This window comes from Chionomys nivalis, chromosome 6, assembly GCF_950005125.1.
Source record: "Chionomys nivalis chromosome 6, mChiNiv1.1, whole genome shotgun sequence".
Taxonomy (NCBI): Eukaryota; Metazoa; Chordata; class Mammalia; order Rodentia; family Cricetidae; genus Chionomys; species Chionomys nivalis.
The window spans coordinates 37,030,833-37,050,578 of NC_080091.1; the positions used below are offsets into that span (position 1 = coordinate 37,030,833).

At 39.2% G+C, this 19,746-nt stretch overlaps 1 protein-coding gene across 1 annotated transcript in view; it reads left to right on the forward strand.

Annotated features, from left to right (window-relative positions):
• Hormad2 (HORMA domain containing 2) overlaps positions 1 to 19,746 on the forward strand; it is a 93,048-nt gene that overhangs the window by 34,307 nt on the left and 38,995 nt on the right. Inside the window, exons 8-9 of the mRNA XM_057772859.1 lie at positions 891 to 1,042; positions 1,199 to 1,452. Coding sequence (XP_057628842.1) covers positions 891 to 1,042; positions 1,199 to 1,452 — 406 coding nt within the window. The remainder of the gene's footprint in view (positions 1 to 890; positions 1,043 to 1,198; positions 1,453 to 19,746) is intronic.

The following is a 19,746-nucleotide window of genomic DNA, read 5'->3' on the forward strand; positions in this document are numbered from 1 at the left end:
TGAAGAGATGAGATGGCACATGAGCTGGATAGGTGCAGCAGGGCATCAGAAGAAAAACAGCACAGTACAGCTGACATGAATAGCATCTGCAAATACATGTGGGCGTAGCTGCAGGGGAGGGTAGAGGTGAAAATAATCAGTTGTGCGTACACCATTTCTTTTATTTGATTGTGTGATGGAGGTAATAGACAAGTTTAAGCAAGAAGGTGACATGAACAGACTCTCCTATTGGGAGTATTAATTTATGGAGAATGTCTTGCAGTGTAGACAAAAAGAAATAAGAATAGATGCTTTAGCGATCCATGCAAGAATGAGGAGGGGATTTCTTTGAGAGACAATCATATGGTAGGTAAATGTAGAATGAGGAGGGGATTTCTTTAGAGACAATCATATGGTAGGTGAGTGTAGAATGAGGAGGGATTTCTTAGAGACAATCATATGGTAGGTGAGTGTAGCACTAGTGACTGATTTCATGCTTGGAGAGCTGCAGAAATGTCCATAAGCTTATCTCACAAATGGGCTAACTGACCTAGAATAGGTGCAAATGATTTGACTGAGGTCATTCAGCTGGTTAACAGCGCAACTGATACTCGATGCTAGGTCACCTAATTACAAGACCATTATTCTCTTTACTATGAGATGGGGTTATTTGAAAGCCAAAATTTTAAAATGATGATATTTAAAATGCCTTAGGGGTGTTTGTTATTCAGAAATCCTTTGCATGTACATTACAGAAAGTACTATCATTCCATTAAGTTCCCTCTTAAAAATTGTCTGCAAAAATGTCCTCATGTTTAATTTATTAGATGACATAGTCAATAGTTGTATTGTTTTGGAGTATATTGTAAATATTATATATGATTGAAAGTACCACTTTTCTGTGATTATAGTAGTAGTACAAGCTTCGAAAGTGGAACAAACAGTGATGATATTAAGAAGGCCTGTTCCCTACTAATCCGTCAATTGTATATACTGATGCAGAACCTGGGACCCCTTCCTAATGATGTTATACTTACCATGAGACTCCATTATTATAATTCAGGTAGGTAAAGACCTTTGGTCAAATTCCTTCTTAAGTACTAAAGTGATGCTGTCTATAAGTAGGATTTTATAAGCATTCGAAAGATGTTTGCATTATATGTGAAGTATTACTGTCACTTGTTCTATTGAAACTTAATTTTTTCTGTCCTTTCTGCAGTGACACCATATGATTACCAACCCCCTGGTTTTAAAGAAGGTGGTAACTCACACTTCCTGCTGTTTGATGGGGAGCCTGTGAGCTTTCGCATGGGCTCAGTCTCCTCTGGCTTTCACAGCATGAAAGTAAAAGTTACAACCGAGGCCACCAGAATGCTTGATGGGGAGAGCAGTCCCACTCAGGAGAATGGCACTACTGAGATAGCCCATCAGGGTCTTGACTGTGATGAGGAAGAAGAGGACGGCAGCAACCAAGTAAGGCCAAGTGTTAGTGCTCCTTCATTGCTTCACTTAAACACAGTTGACATTTTCAGTGTGTATTCAGGTCATGTCACCGTAACAGAGTCCAGCGGAGCATGGCGTGTATGAAAACTGAAACAAAACTAGCCTCTGACGTCAAGGACTTTAAAAAAAAAAAAAAAAGTCTTCCAGAAGGAAATACATGTTTCTTATTGTCTAGCAATAAGAAAAAAAATCCCAGTATGCTTTATTTTTTTAAAGGTACCTGTATATTTATTTTGGTTTTTTTTTCACATTTCAAAAGTAACATATTTTTAGTACTTAAAATATTTTAAGTATCTGGCAAGTTTATACTCAATAAAAGTATACATTAACTCTTGATTACTGTAGTAACTGGGCACAAGAGGGTTAGGTAAGAAAATTTTACAGATTAACCTGAATCAGAGGAAAAAAAAAAAAAGAATGAAACCAACTTCTATGACAAGCATTGCGGTTTGATCATTGGGGAAAGCTGAGGGGTTGGTGGGCTTGCAGCCAGTGGGGCTGATAAAGGCATTGCTTAGAGCACTTGACTTTGTTTCTGTAGAGACTTAAAGCTGAGGCCTTGGCCGTTGTCTGGATAATAATGTTTGCTTTGTGTTGACATTGTAGTTAAAAAATTCTGAAACAAAATCATTTTCAGGCTGTTTAGTGGGAAGGGATATTATAAAAATAATTCAGGAGGTATTTTGAAATTAAAATAACTTTTTTGGTTTTTTTGCCTTAAAAATGACTATAGGGACTGTAGAGATGGCTTAGGAGTTAAGAGCACTCGTCCAGAGGACCCAGCATCCACATGGCAGCTCACAACTGTCTGTAATTCCAGTTCCAGGGAATCTGACACCCTGTTCTTGCTTCTGTGACTACCAGGCATACACATGCTGGACAGACATATATGCAGGCAAAACACCAATATGAATAATAATAATAATAACAACAACAACAACAACAACAATTATTATTATTACAGAAATATTTTTGGATGACTGTGCTGGGTAGCTTCTAAAAGTACCTTCCAAATATTTAATTCTGTATTGTATTTAGTATATTGAAAGGGAGGTAGTACTAGTTTCAATTCAATAAATATGACAATTGTAACAAACAATAGGGTTTTTTTGTTGTTGTTGTTGTTTTTCGAGACAGGATTTCTCTGTAGCTTTGGAGCCTGTCCTGGAACTTGCTTTGTAGACCAAGCTGGCCTCGAACTCACAGAGATTCTCCTATCTCTGCCTCCTGAGTCCTGGGATTAAAGGTGTGCACCACCACAGACAGCCTAAACACTAGGATTTTTGTCTTTTTTTTTTTTATTCTTTTTTTAGGTTTTTCACAATATTGGGTATGGAAATAACTAGATTCTGGTACAATTTTTTTCTTTTGATTCTATGCCAAGGGATATACAGCTAACATGGAAAAACTAGTAATAATAATAACAATACCACCACAACAATACTAATGGTTAAGAATGTTTTAGATTTTTTTTTTTTTTTTTTTGCTTTTTCGAGACAGGGTTTCTCTGTGGTTTTGGAGCCTGTCCTGGAACTAGCTCTTGTAGACTAGGCTGGTCTCGAACTCACAGAGATCCGCCTGCCTCTGCTTCCCAAGTGCTGGGATTAAAGGCGTGCGCCACCACCGCCCGGATAGATTTTTATTTTTAAGAAAAAAATTAGGGCTTAGTGTGATGGCACATGCCTTTAATCCCAGTGCTTGGGAGACAGAGGCAGAGGACTCTCTATGAGTTCAAGGCCAGCCTGGTCTATGTAGTGAGTTCCATGACAGCCAAGGCTATGTAGAGAAACCTTGTTTCAAAACAAACAAACAAACAAACAACAACAACAACAACAAAACACGAAAGAAAGAGAGAGAAAGAAAGGAAATTTTTTCAAGCGACTGGAGAAATGGCTCATGGTTAAGAGCTCTCACAGAAGACCTGAGTTTCATTTCCAGCACCCATGTTTGGTAGTTCAAATCCTTCCATAACTTCAACTCCAGGGGCATCTGTCACCTCTAGCCTCCATGGGCACCTGCACTCACATGTACATACCTGTCCATACATGTGTATATCCTTTATATGTGTGTGAGTGTGTGTGAATGTGAATACTTTCTTTATAGGATACACATAATTAAAAATAAATAGATAAAAGAATAAATAAATTAAAAGGTTTACATAGTTACAAGGTTCTATATGCCTCCAACTGTAGGGGCAAAGGCAAGAATAAGAGAAGTTCAAGACCATCCTAAACTACATAATATGTCTAAGGTCAACCTGGGAAAGAGATTTTTTTTTTCTCTTTTGCCAAATAAATGTAAGCAGGACAGCCCGACAGGGGAAACTATTTACAAGGATCTAGATTTTGTGGAACTTGGTTAATGCAGTTTCCTCTCTTAGTGATCTTGTTATGTTAGAGAATTTAGTAGGTTAAGTCCTATTGACATTTTCCTACTAAGTATTTCTATTGTTTTTCTTCCTAGAAAGTATTCACAGTTATACACATATTTACACAAATACATAGAACATTTACCTTAAAACCAACAAAAGGTTTTTGAGAAAGTTCTTTCTCTATAGCTCTGATGGTTCTTTGTAATTTCACTCTCTATGAGAATGTAAACATATATAGAAGTAATCAAAATCAAGTACTCTGTGATCTCTGTCTTTTGCTTGACTGTCAAAAAATGTGATTTCATTACTGTGCATATTTCTTTCATTTCCAACAGTGTGACCTACTCTCTTGTTTGTTTGGGGTTTTGTTTTTTATTTTTGTTGTTATTGAGACAGAATCTTGCTATGTGGCCCTGATTGACCTGGAACTTGCACTATAGACCAGGCTGGCCTAGAACTCATGGACATCTGCCTGCTTTTACCTCTCTAGTGCTGGGATTAAGTGTTTGTCCTATAACACTCAGATTGGCCCTTGTTTTTGTTTATTGAAACAGAATCTGTGTTGCCTAACCTAATCTCATTTTTTTAACTTCAAATGATCCCTGGGTCTGTGGAGATATGCTTTAGCCTCTCATGTAGTGGAACCAGAAATAGGTGTCACTAAGCCCGACTAGTATTTTACTAGTTTTTCTTCCTTCCTTCCTCTCCCCTCCCTGCCCCTTTTGTTAAGGTTTCCCTCGTCTAGATATTGTAGTCTAGCTGGCCCGAAACTCTTTTTGTTGTTGTTGTTGTTTGTTTTTTTGTTTTGTTTTGTTTTGGAGACTGGGTTTCTCTGTAGCTTTGGAGCCTGTTCTGGAACTAGCTCTTGTAGACCAGGCTGGTCTCGAACTCACAGAGATCCACCTGTCTCTGCCTCCTGAGTGCTGGGATTAAAAAGGTGTGTACTGCATTTATATGCACACTTCCTGGTACGCATGCAGGAATGTCTATAGGAAATATACTAGCTTAGTCACTGTTGACTGTAAAGAGACAACATGAAGTGTCTCTGTGACAAGACAGCTTATAAAATAAAGCGTTTAATTGGGGGCTTGTGTGCAGTTCCAGAAGGTTAATCCATTATCATCATGACAGGGTGCATTGCAGCATTCAGGCAGACTCTGGAACAGTGTCTGAGAGCTACATCCTGATCCATAAAGAGAAAGAAATTAAGCCTCGAATGGGCTTTTGAAACCACAAAACCTGTCCCTAGTGACACACTTCTTCCAACAAGGTCCTACCTCCTAATTGGTCTGATTCTTCTCAAATAATGCCACTCCCTGATGTATAAGCATACAATATACCAGCCTGTGAGGGTCATTCTTTTCAAACCACCACAGACTTCCACATTTTCAACTTTGATAAAAAGTACAAAGTAGTGCTGTACCTGTATTTATTGTACCAACAGTGGAAGAGAGATCTTGTATTCTTGCAGGTACTTATTATTGCTTGAATTTATGTTTTTTGTAGTCTGCTTGACATGCTAACACTGCATGATTTTAGCATATTTCCTTATTGCTGATACTCGAGCATCTTTTCATTAGTTATCCTAGTTTTCTGGTGCATATGAGTTATCTTTCTTCATTGATGTAAAAATGTTTGGGAGGTTAGAGTGATAGCTCAGTGGCTAACACTGTATACTGCTCTTCCAGAGTACCTGAATTCAGTTCCCAGCACCCACGTCAGGTGGCTCACAACTGCCGTAACTCTAGCTCCAAAGGGACCCATTGTCTAGCCTTTGAGGGTACCTGTATTCATGCGTGTGTGCACATGCACACACACAGATACCTACAGATCCTGATTGGGTCTCTCTTAACATTCAGTCTGTCTTTAGGAGGGCCAGAAAATGAAATTAATTAAAATAATTAAATGGTAATTATCATTTTCACATACTTCAAGTGTATTTTTTATGTAGTTTCAGTGGCATAAGGACACAGTGGATGAAAATAGCAGTTGTGAGCAGAGCAGATAGGTGGGGAGAGGTTGATTTTGTCTCAGTAGAACTCTTTGGTTAGTTTTGCTGTTGAGAACGGAATCCAGGCCTTGTACATGCTAGGTTTATGTTCTACTACTGAACTTTATCCATAGTCTGAAAAAAACTTTTTGTTTGTTTGTTTGTTTATTTTTTGAGACAGAGTTTCTCTGTGTAACAGTTATGACTGTCCTGGAACTAGCTCTTGTAGACCAGTCTGATCTTGAACTCACAGAGATCCACCTGCCTCTGCCTCCCGAGTGCTGGGATGAAAGGCGTGCGGCATCACAACCTGGCTGAAAGAACTTTTTTAAACAATACAATTAGCAACATTAAAGTAGTTTTAAAATTCAAATCTTTTAGTTGTTCTACTGTTCTAGCAAAACAAATTTTACTTTTGTTTGCCCCATTCTTTCCAGTATTTTCCAATGGATAGACTTATTTGTATATTATTTCAATCATGGCATATATAGTTTTATTTAGCACTGATGTTATATGTCCTACCCTAGTCTTTATATGTGAAGTTCACTGACTTTGTTGGTTCATTTGAATTTTCTGCTATTTCTCATTTTAAAATATTTAGGCTGGCATACTTGATTGTTAAATGTTCTCCAGTACTGTGTATTTTACGGGCTTGGTTTGCAGGCAGGCATTATTGAGAACTGATGAAACCTTTTAAGAGGTGGAACCTAGTAAGAGGTCCATGGGTCACTGAGGCATGCCTTTGAAAATTATCCTCTTTTTTGCTTCCTGGTAATGAAATGAACAATCTGTCCTGCCCCATGCTCCCACTATGATGTACTCCTTGTCACCGGCCCAAAGTGGGACCAATCAGTCAGGTACTAGAGCCTCCAAAGCTGTAAATCAGAACCAACCATTTCTTAGTGACAGAGAGATAGGTTAATTCCTGATAATGGTATTATAATAGCATTGTAATAACTGCCTTTACAGGTGTGGAAGCTCCTTTCCTTATTTTCTATTGGATACACAGTGGCAGGACTGAAATTTACAGTTAAAATTTTTATAGCTCTTGAATGAAAATTATCAAATCACTTTTCAGAAGCTTCTAGTTTTTCTGCATTCTGAGGATGACTTTTTTATTACATCTGTTTGATAAATCTGACTGCCTTGTGATTCTGCTTATCTCCATTAATGCATACATAGATGCATAGACTTATACACATATACATACACTTTTTTGTTTGTTTGTTTTTCGAGACAGACTTTGTCCGTGAAGCAATCCTGGCTGACCTGGAACTCACTCTGTAGACCAGGCTGACCTCAAACTCACAGAGATCCACCTGTCTCTGCCTCCTGAGTGTTTGGATTAAAGGTGTGTACCACCACAGCCCAGCTATATACTTTTGTTACGATAGAATATAGATGATTATCTCTAGAATGTTACAAAAGAAAATAATGATTCAAGGGAATGTTTGAGCCAAATTGACCTATGAGATTTTTTCCACAAAGATTTACTGGAGAATATTTTGAATTCCTGTTAAGAATGATGCCTTGGCCAGGCATAGTGGGCACATGCCTTTAATCCCAGCACTTGGAAGGCAGAGGTAGGTGAATCTCTGAGTTCAAGACCAGTCTGGTCTATATTGTGAGTTCCAGAACAGCCAGAGCAATATAGAGACCTTGTCTCAAACAAACAAACAAACAAACAAAAACAAAAAACAAAACAAATTGATATCTTGCTGTGAGGAAAACAAAGATATAGAAGATGTAGTTTTTGCTATGAGAACTAATTGAAGAGACAGCACCTATATATTATGAGAATACTGAAGGTTGTCTGAATGACAAAAACAATCCTACTATTACTTTTTTTTTTTTTGGTTTTTCGAGACAGGGTTTCTCTGTGGCTTTGGAGCCTGTCCTGGAACTAGCTCTGTAGACCAGGAGACCAGGCTGGTCTCGAACTCACAGAGATCCGCCTGCCTCTGCCTCCCAAGTGCTGGGATTAAAGGCGTGCGCCACCATCGCCCGGCACTTTTTTTTTTTGAGACAGGGTTTCACCATGTAGCTCTAGCTAACCAGGAATTCACTAATAGATCAGACTAGCTTCAAATTACAAGATCTGTCTGCCTCTGTCTCTTATGTGCTGAAACTAAAAGCATATCCCAGCATGCCCAGCCTTTTTCTCAGCATCTTAAGGTAGACGGGTAAATTGAGATTTTTGGTATTTTGATAGAGGGTCTCAAAGTATATCTCACGCCGGCCTGGAGCTAACTTTCTATACAGTCCATGTTGACCTTCAACTGGAGCTCCTTCTACTTTAGTTTATCCTAGTGCTGGTATTACAGCCATATACTACCAGCCCCCCCTTTTAATTGCTGCTGGGGATTGAACCCAGGATATTGCATATGCCAAACATACACCTTTTCATTAAGGTTACAACCCCTTATGAATCTTTTTGAAAAGATTTATCTGTTTTATTTTGTGTGTGGGGGGGCATTTTCCTGCATGTATGCTTGTATACTACATATATGTACTGCTTACAGAGCCCAGCAGAGTGCATCAGATCTCCTGGAACTGGATTTATAGACAGCTGTGGGCCATCATGTGAGTGCTGGGAATCAAACCCAGGTTCTCTGAAAGAATAGCCAGTGCTCTTAATCACTGAGCCATCTCTTCAGCCCCCTTTTTTCTTAATGTGTATATTTTATGGTGTCAATGATTACAGAAATAAAAATTGAGATGTAGAGACCTAATTTTCAGGCAAAAATTTTGACTGGTGAGAGAAAGGGGGCTATGAGAAAGGGAGCAATGCTGATTATAGGATATTCAGCTGTCCAACAACAGAGAAAAGGCATTGTGTTTGAATTGTTAGAATGGTCTTGAATATGATCATTTTCATTAGACATCAGGATGGATTTTTGAGGAAATCTCTTTCTAAAACTTGAGATATGGCTCAGTGGAAGAGGACTTGCATAGATGATGCACAAGACCCTGAGTTTGATCTCTAAGACACACAGAGAGAGAGACAGAGAGAGAGAGAGAGAGAGAGAGAGAGAGAGAGAGAGAGATCGCCACATAATCACTTTCTTTGGTTTAAGGAATTTCCTATGTAAAAGATGTATCAGTGATAATTTTGTTAATAGAGACATGTATATCCTGGGCGTTATCCTGAATCGATTGCTTTGTTGCTGTTTTCCCTTCTATGATAAGGAGACAAGGAACAGGCACACACACACATATATGTGTGTGTGTATATATATACATATATATATATATACATATATGTATGGTTAGCAAGAGGGGAAAGAGATTCTTGGTGGATTACAGATTTATGTATTAGGGCTATGAGAACCTGTGTCTGTTGTCCCCAGGAGGACTCCTATTTCTATATATTTCCTCCCTTGAGAATTTCTTTCTCTGTAATTCTATGGGAGTCCAGAATTGCTTCAGACCTGATTTGGGACTCTATAAGAGGAATGGAACTTCTGTTCCAATGTGGCATAGGATTTCCATAAGACATCTAGAATGGGTTGAAATCCAGAGGCAAAATATCAGCTTGACTTGGAATTGACAGAGTCTAGAAAATGTATACTATAGTTTGTTAAGTACACACAGACCAAAACTTAACAATAAAATAATAACTAATGACTCCCAAAGTGGTAGAAGCCAGCATTTGGCACAATCCTTTCATAGATCTTTCGGTTCTCTTCGTGCAGCGCACATAGGGTCAACAAGACTTTGTTTTTATACTCTAAAAGAGCTTGTTGGGTTTTTCTAGATTGATAGTATATTGTAGAGTGTGACAAGCATGGTTTGTCTTCAAACAAAAAGTGGTGGTTAAGAAGGGTCTGGAGAGATGACTTAACAGTTAAGAGCACTGGCTGCTATGTCAGAGGCTCGGGGTCCAATTCCCAGCACCCATATGGCAGCACATGGCTATTGTAACTGCAGTTCCAGGGGATCTGATATCCTCATACAGACCCCATGCAGGCAAAACAAGAATGCACATAAAATAAAAAATAAAATTATTAAAAATTTAAAAAGGGGGGCCTTCTGTACAGCTTCTAGAAAGGGTTTAGTTTTAGTTTTGGTAGCTCATAGTCTCAAGAAGGCAGTAGGTGATAGCTTAATTCAGGGTTCCTGAGTTTTATGGAATAGTGTTTCTAAAGATTGTCTTTTTTTTGTTGTTGTTGTTCTATCTTGTTTTTTGAGACAGGGTTTCTCTGTGTATCTTTGGAGTCTGCCCTGGAACTCACTCTGTAGACCAGGCTGGCCTCGAACTCATACAGATCCACTGCCTCTGCCTCCCAGGTGCTGGGATTAAAGGACTGAGCCACCACTGTCCAGTTTCTAAAAACTGTTTTAAGTTATGATTGACAGTTTTCACTTTTACAAGCACTGGGAATGACAGGCAGAATGCATTTTATAATTATTCCCAAATGTTGTAGAAAGTTACATTGACAATAAAAGTAGGCCCATCATCACTTAGGAGGGATATTGATAGCCTAAATAGAAGAATAATTTAAGAGGCATTTGATATTGCTATAGTTTTTTCTACTCTAGTAGGGAAAGCTTATATCCATGCTGTAAAAATATCTGTAAACACTAATAAGTGTCCAGCTTTAGGAGGCATTTGAGTAAAATGTAATTGCCAGTTTCCTTTTATTAGGTACCTAGGTACTGGACAGGTGTTCCAAGTTGTAGAGGTGCTGAGTGGGTTTGAGCCTTATTTTATATGCAAATTTGATAGCAATAAACACTTTTTAAGTAATTTCAGAAGTGCTTTTTCTATAGAGGTAGTTTTTTATTAGGTCCCTGGGGGCATGCCTTCTCTGGTGAGTGGCTTTATCCAAGTATTTAATAATATGCCTCTACAATCAGCCTTTTGTCCATCTGTGAAATAGCTTGCCTCATTGATAGATAATCCCCACTTATTCCATTTTTATACACTTGATCAAGAAGCATTCAGCATTTTGATTAGATCAGGAAAATCTAGCACTAAGACTATTAGTTTATGTATTTTTGTGAGATCCTATGTTGTGAGCTTGGGTTTTGCTACATTCTTTGCAATCTTATCTGTAATATGCTATTATTTTGGCTTGCTAAAAATGCATCCTGTTCATGTTCCTTGTAATAAGTTATTTAATTTGTTTAGAGAGTTGAACTGTTGAAGCACCATTAATATTCTCTTCCAGAAGCCCGTGGACTTGCAGTACTAGAAATGCTTACATCAAGTCTGTGTAGCTACTTAAGATCCTTTATTGGCCTAGTTGTAGGACCTGAGAAGGGCAAGGGAGCTCTGCTTTGGGGGCCAGGGCATAAGGAGGAAGGGTACTTGCTTCTATGGTATCATGGCCAACTACTACACCATTGCTTAACCAACTTCTATAAAACTGCTGCCTTCAGTAAACAGTCAGCCTTAACTCTAATCAGAAGCATACCTTTCAAGTAGGATTGGCTGGGAAAGATTTGTCTAATGATCTCTATATATTTATAATCTAGAGGAATCAAAGTTGGGAGCAGGGTAGTTGAATTTTAAGGCATTTATTTATTTATTTATTTATTTATTTATTTATTTCCCAAACAGGGTTTCTCTGTAGCTTTGGAGCCTGTCCTGGAACTAGCTCCTGTAGACCAGACTGGCCTCAAACTCACAGAGATCTGCCTTACTCTGCCTCCCAAGTGCTGGGATTAAAGGCGTGTGCTACCACTGCCTGGCTTGAATTTCAAGTTTTAACACACATGCAGGGCTTGATATTTTGTCAGTCTTCTGGCAAGTTAATGGTACCCCTTGATTTCTGAAACTCTCTAAACGGCAAAGTTTCTGAACTTCGTATCTTATCTCAAAGTTAATTTGTTAGCCTTTTAAACTGAAATAGTTGTAACTACTGCTCTTAAATAACTTAGCATTTCATACATAGAAAACATGAAAGGTTTAGGTATTTGGAGACCTAACATGGAGGTATATGACTTAGTCTGATCTTAAGTCGGCCAAATGCCCTCTGACACTCTTTAGCCTAGCAGAGAGGTCTTCCTTACTCTCCCTTTAGAGCTTCTTACAAGAGGATATAATTTAGGGCCCATATTTAGCAGAAATCTTTCAAGCCTAGAAACCCTCAAACATGTCTTTTAGATTTGGATTTAGACTACAAAATATTAGCCTGCTTTCCATTGGGGCCTAGTGTGCAGACTTCTAGGGTAAGAATCCTACATGTTGGATTCTAAAAGCAAGGAAATTAAAAGTCATTATGGTGCCCTGATATAGGCGCTTATACCTGTAACACTAGCACTTGGCAGGTTGAGAAAGGAGCAGGTTTGAGGCCAGCCTGATCTACACAGGAAGTTCAGGCCAGCCATTGCTAGAGTGACTCTGCCTGTCTCTGTCTGTCTGTCTGTCTGTCTGTCTGTCTGTCTGTCTGTCTGTTTCTCTCTTTCACACACACACACACACACATATGAAGGAGAAGAAAAATAAAAAGTAACTATGGTACAGTAGTCTGAATCTATCTTAGTGGTAGTATCAATAAGTCATTATCACTATATTATAACAGGATTCATTTTAAAGTTATAATGTCATTAGGTCTTGGGTACCTAACAGGTGGACTGTCCCTAAATTCCTAAGGCAACAAATCCAGGTATACTGGATAGTTTCTTGAATTTTGGAGTTCCTCCATTTAAAAATAAAGATAAACCATGTATCTGAGTAAAATAGTGTGTAAAGTAATATGTGGTTTAATATTAAAATAGTAAAATATTTAGCTGGTATTTGAATAAAGTCTAGAATTCTCGGACTATAAGATAGGTAGGGAACAACAACTTCACTTATATCTCTAAGATCCTGTCATAGTGACGTTTTCTAGAGGACTTACTGGAAATTGGCATGGCTTAAATAAACTGGTGGCCAAGAATTTTTGTAGTAGAGTCTGTATTCCATGAAGGACTTTGGACTTAAGGGGCACTATCTTTTCTAAGAGTATTGGACCCAAAGTTTTAATTAGATATGACCGGGGGAAAGTTAAAAGCATGCCCTGGGGTTGTGGTATCCCAGAGCATGAATTATGCTAAATCAAGTATTCCTTGAAAGATACTAAGAGGAGAACTTTTTCTCTTTAAAAAGGACTAGCCAGTGAACACCCTGTTTTAGGGGCACCTCCAACTGTGGCTTCCAGTTAATGAACTGCTTCTTCCTCATTTAGTCAGTAGATCCCTTCCTAACAGAGGGGTGGTGTGTCCCAGGACTCAAAATACATAAAGATATTGACTTGGAATCTAGGCATGGTGGCACATACCTGTAATCCCAGTTGTGAGGCTTAATCAAGTTGTGAACTCTTAATCAAGAGTTCAAGGCTCGTCTCTGATGTATAATGTGGCAGCAGAGGCAATTCTGAATATCAATTTCAAAAAGGCCGGTGAGCAAAATGAACAGATTCAGTATCAACAAAGAGTCAGGTGCTTTTACCTATCACATGGAAGAACCTCCATAAATAAACAAACAAAGAAATAAATGTTTTTTAAAAAGAAAAAAATAGCCAGACATGTTGACACATACCTTTAATTTCAGCTCTTCGGAGGCAGAGGTAGGCAAATCTCTGAGGTCAAGGCTAGCCTGGTCTATAGAATGAGTTCCAGGACAGTCAGGGATACACAGAGAAATCCTGTCAAGAAAAGCCAGAAAAAAATAGAACTGGATTTTCATCCCTTTTCTATATAATCTCCTAGGCCTTGTAATAAGTTGGTTTCATTATGCACTTCTTTATACCCTTGGCAAAATACAGGTAAAAAAATGTTTTGTTTGTTCCCTGTGGGCATCACAACTGTGGTCCCATTTAGGGTTTTTGTCTGTGTCTTAGTTACTGTTCTGTTGCTGTGAAGAGACACCATGACCAAGGCAGCTTATAAAAGAAAACATTTAACTGTGGTCTTGCTTACAGTTTCATAGGGTTAGTCTATTTCCATTATGTTGGGAAGCATCAGGCAGGCAAGCAGACATGGTGCTGGAGCAAAGAGCTAATTGTAGATGGAAGTTTCTGCTCTGCTTGGTCCCGCAGCCATTCAGTCCCAAAGAAACAACAGAAGCTTATATTAATTATAAACTGTTTGACCTATTAGCTCAGGCTTATGAAACACACAGAAGCTTATATTAATTATAAACTGTCTGGGCTATTAGTTCAGGCTTATGAAACACACAGAAGCTTATATTAATTATAAACTGTCTGTACTAGCTCAGGCTTATTATTAACTAGATCTTACAACTTAAATTAACCCATAATTCTTACCTATGTTTAGCTATGTGACTTGGTACTCTTTCTCAGTGCATCATTTTCATCTTGCTTCCTCTGCATCTGGGTGGCAACTATAGATTGAGCGTTTCCTCTTCCCAGAATTCTCCTAGTCTGGTCACCATGCCTATACTTCCTGCCTGGCTACTGGCCCATCAGTGTTTTATAAACTAATACAAGTGACAAATCTTTACAGGGTATGAGAGCATTATCCCATAGCACTTCCTCCTGTTTTCTTTTTAAGACAAGGACTCTGAATCTGTTTTCCTTTCTTGAGCTTTTTTCCTGACCATTATCAATAACAACTTGTAACCAACATTCTAAACAAAGACAAACATCCATAATTAATTTTTTTAGGATTGTGGGTGTAGTTTTCTAGGCTACTTGCTGATGATTGGGGGTGCTGATAATCTTATGGGGATCTAAAGAAAATTTAAGATTATGATCAAGTCCTGACTGGAGTATTCTGTGAGCCTGGATCATCTTGGCTAGCAGTCTTGAGGCTGTTCTGGATGTGGAACTCAGAGAAAACTGCAGCAGAGGTGCTCTGAAATGTGTCATCTGTTCCTGCTGGAGATTTTCCAGTGGGTCTTCCTTGATCAAACCTGATTTTTCTTAACCAAGAGTGAATTCACAGCCTCTCATTTCCATGGAAACAAAAGCAAAACCTGTTCTCCAAAGTAACATATCTTTACTTAAAATTTGAAGTCAAGGCATTTTTAAAATATATATGTTGGATTAATCCAGTGGCATTTATAATCAAATGTCTTCTAGCAGCTGTTGCTCCTTCCTCAGCAGTCGTTCAAAAACAACACAAACACATACAGTATCCAGATTCTCTGTGTATTTTCCATCTTTATGTGGCTTCAGTTTTTTTACTCTATTTCTTTTATTTTTATTTTTAATTTTTGCCTTTTAGACAGGGCTTTTCTGTGTGTCTTTGGCTGCCCTGTAACTTATTCTGTAGATCAGGCTGCTCTTGAACTCACAGAGATCCACCTGCCTTTATCTCCCAAGTGCTGTGATTAAAGGCATATGCTACCAAACCCAACTGCTCTCTTTTTTTCTTTTTTTCTATCTGTCTGTCTATCTTTAGATTTTCTCTATCCTTTTTCTTTTCTCTCCTAAGCCTACATATATTTTTAAACACACTGTAAACTGTTTAGAGGTTTTTTTCATCTGAATCTATCTTTACTGTATATCTCTCTTTTTCTGACCATGTGAGTCTTTAATTTGCTAAGCAATATGGCTAGGATTAACATCAAGGCTTTGGTACCTGGATCCACTCCACTCCTTGGCTTTCTGAGGGTCTAACTTCATGGCAAAGATACTGGAAGGAGCCATTTTTTTTTTATCACAACTCAGTGAAGTTTTTAGGTCCATGCCACCACCAAGAAGAATGCTGGTGTCTGCTCATAAACACCATTTAAGTGTTTGGTAGCAGGGCCTCTTAAAAGAGCTGCAAGGTGTTTGCTGCTAACACTGAATCAAGAAGCCTCTCATAAAGAATACACACTTGCCTCTAGCAAACAGCCCACATAGAAAATGCTGCTACCAAGAAGCAGTACTTAACTCTGTTCTTTTGTGTCTAGAATTCCCTCCCAAGATCTCTAAGGTTTTATGTGGATGTAGTTGCTCCACATTGGGTGCCATTTGTAGTTAGAAGTTTCTTTCCCTCCTTGTCCTGCAGCCTTTCAGCCACAAAGAAGAACACAGAGACTTATATTAATTAAAAGCTGTTTGGTCTATTAGCTCAGGCTTATTATTAACTAGCTCTTACAACTTAAATTAACCCATAATTCTTATCTGTGTTTATCCATGTGGCTTGGTACCTTTTCTCTTTTTTCTTTCGCATTTTCTTCTTGCTTCCTCTGCATCTGGGTGGCTACTGCAGACTGAACCTTTTCTCTTTCGAGAATTCTCCTAGTCTGGCTGCCCTGCCAAAACATCCTGTCTGGCTACTGCCCAGTAGCGTTTTATTAAACCAATACAAGTGACAAATCTTTACAGGGTACAAGAACATTATCCCACAACTGCTAATAGCTTACATATTATCTGCAAGCACATAGTAGAAAGAGAGTGAGACTGGGCCTTGCCTAGGCTTTTGGGACCTCAAAGCCCACTCCCAATGACACATCACTTTCAACAAGGTCACACCTCTGAATTATTTCTAAACAGTTCCACTAATAGGAGATCTAGCATTCAAATATATGAGCCTATGGAGACCAACCTCATTCAAACCTCCACAGTCTGGATGGCATATCCTACATTATATACACTATGACCTAGATAAGTAAGGACAAATTCATCTGCTATCTCTTTAGCCTCAACAGTATAATGATTATCTAAGTTATTCTATTATTAGCCAGGTGGTGGTGGTGCACGTCTTTAATCCTAGAACTTGGGAGGCAAAGGCAGGTGGATCTCTCTGAGTTTGAGACCAGCCTGGTCTATAAGAGCTAGTTCCAGGACAGGCACCAAAGCTACAGAGAAACCCTGTCTTGAAAAAACAAAAAAAAAGTTATTCTATTATTAATAAAACTTGGGAGTCAGATATGGGGTTAAAACCTGATTGATCAAGAAACAGTGGAGAAGTGACCAATGACCTCCTCTCTCTCTCCTTCCTTCATCCAAACAGTCCATCAATCTTTCTAACCCCACCCTACTACTTCCTCTTTTTCTATATATTTCCTGGGTCCTCCAGAACCTCTATGGCTGATTCTGGTTAGCTAGTAGCTTGTTGACAGAGGTTTCTCTCCTGCCCGGTCCTGTAGCTGTTCAGTCCCAAAGAAACACACAGAGATCTACATTAATTATAAAATGGTTAGCCTATTAGCTCTGGCTTCTTATTAACTCTTACATCTTAAATTAGCCCATAATTCTTATCTGTGTTAGCCATGTGACTTGGTACCTTTTATCAGTGAGGCGGTCACATCTTGCTTCCTCTGTGTCTGGGTGATAACTGCAGACTGCATCTTTCTTCTTACTAGAATCCTTCTGTTCTGGTTGTCCTGCCTATACTTCCTGCCTGGCTTCTGGCCAATCAGCGTTTTATTAAAGCAATATAACTGACAAATCTTTACAGGGTACAAGAGCATTGTCTTACAGCACCCCCCTCCTTTTTTCTTCAAAACAAGAACTCTGAATCCAATTTCCTTTGTTTACCTTTTTTTCCTGACCATTATCTATAACAACTTGTAAGCAACATTCTAAACAAAGACAAAAATCCATAATCCAGTTTTTGGGAATGTGGGCATACTTTTCTAGGCTACTTGCTGCTTATTGGGTACACTGATAATCTTATAGGGACCTAAAGAAAATTTAAGATTATGACCAAGTCCTAACTGGAATATTCTGTGAGGGGCTTGATCATCTCAGCTAGCAGTTTTGAGGCTATTCTGGATGTAGAACTCAGACACCTGGGCCATCTGCTTCTATCGGAGATTTCTCAGGGGGGGTCTTCCTTGATCAAACCTGATTTTTCTTAACCCAGAATGAATTCACAGCCTCTCATTTTCTGTGGAAACAAAAGCAAAACCTCTTCTTCAAAGTAGCATATCTTTTGCCTTAAAATTTGAAGTGAGGGCATTTTTAAAATATATGTTGGATTAATCTAGCAGCATTTATAATCAAATGTCTTCTAGCAGCTGTTACTCCTTCCTCAGCCATCATACAATTCAAAGACAACACAAACACATACAGAATCCAGATTCTCTGTGTATTTTCCATCTTAATGTGGCTTTAATTTTTTTTACTCTATTTCTTTTATTTTTAGTTTTTGATTTTTTTGAGACAGGGTTTCTCTGTGTATCTTTGGATGTCTTGGATATCACTCTGTAGACCAGACTGTCCTTGAACTCACAGAGATCTGCCTGACTCTTCCTCCCAAGTGCTGGGATTAAAGTTGTGTGCCACCACACCCCATTTCTCTCTTCCTTGTCTGCTCTCCATTTTATCGACTGAACAGGATTTCTCAGTTGCACTCAAAGATTGCCAACCAGCTAGTTTAGCTAGGTGCCTCAGGAAATTCACGGTCTGCCTTCTGGAAACTGGATTACAGATGGACCACATTCCTAGCTTTTACATGTGTTTTGGGTCCACACTTCAGTCCTCATGCTTGTGCAGAAAACAGTTTATTCCCTGAGTCTTCTCTCCAGTCCACAGATAAGGAGTCTTGGATGTGAGCCTAGCCTTATAGTCAGAGCCAGCTCTCTGCCCCAAAAGATGTTAATTTTTGTGCCAGTTCTCATCAAAACCTAAATCACAATCCAATTTATATACAAGGTTAAAACAGCAAATGAGGTGTTTGAGGTGGTAGATGGCTTTCTAGAGAGATGATGCAAGTGTAGCTGAGATAGTAGTACCATGTTCAATAAGATTGGCCTAGCTCTGAAAGGACTCACTTGGGCCATCAGAGTAGATCAAGAGAGTTTCCCCAAAAAGCAAAGTACAGAGAGGGTAGGGGCACAGACAGGTTTGTCTAAAGGGCTCCGAGACAGATGGGAGCAGTGTGGAAAGAAGGAAAGGGGAAGAAGAGAAAAGGAAAAATAAACCACATTAAATAAATCACAACACGACAGAAGATTTGAACCTGTCAGATGACATGCTAACCACTTGGTGATCTTCAACTAGGAGGGCTGACCCTGTGGAGGTCTTCTTATGGGACCAGCATCTTAAATGAGGGCTAAGAGGAAAAGATAAAAGAAACTTAAAGCCTGATGCAGTTGTGCGGCACGCCGCTTCCGCCAGCAGAAGAGACGACCACAACAGGATTCTTCTCAGAACACACTTTGTTGGAGCGCTTACACTTGAGAAGTGAGAGAGGCAAGAAGACCCTGTCCCCGTGGAAGCAGAAGAATATATACGGTGCCAGACAAAGCCCTGACGTGTCATCAACCCAATGGCTCAGGCCAGAATGGAGTGATCGTACTAAATTATGATTGGCCAGATGGAATGGTCAGATCGAAAGACTCCCCGCGCTAGGGGGAGCATGCGCACATGCGCACAAGTTGTTTACCAAGTTTAACATGGAACAGCAAATGGCGCCCAGGCTCCGTGCCAACACACCCACGACATGACGGCGCCATGTTGCGCTACACAGTTGGACTCTAGAAACTTCACCAGGTCCCAGTAATGGCATATTCCTCTGCCCAACTGCCACTTACAAGTACAGGGAAGAGTAAAGAAGAGGGAATTTCTGCCTGCAGGGATGGAAGAACTGACGGAGTCGGTGACTCCCAGAGACAGCATACTGGTTATGGTCACTCTGGAGAAGGGAACTTCAGGCAGCTGCTCAGTTGTTGGGGGAAATCATGTTTGGGGGCTCCAAGTTGAACAACTCTTGCATACCCTCATACTTCTCTGCAGAGCTCATAGGATCATATTGGACAAAAGGGAACTTTGATACAGGAATTACAGAAATGACTGTGGTGGCGAAGTTTAATAGAAAGCAAAGTGAGTGAGGGAATAAGAAACAGCTTTGTTTGTCTGAGATTCAAGCTGTCTGCTAACAAAGAAAAAAAAATGGATTTTGTTAGGTGGTAAGGTAGTCTACTTTGTTAGGTAGATTATGAAGATGGTGGGTTTTTAAATTTAATTTTCTTTTTCTTTTTTCTTTCTTGAGACAGGGTTTCTCTGTGTAACAG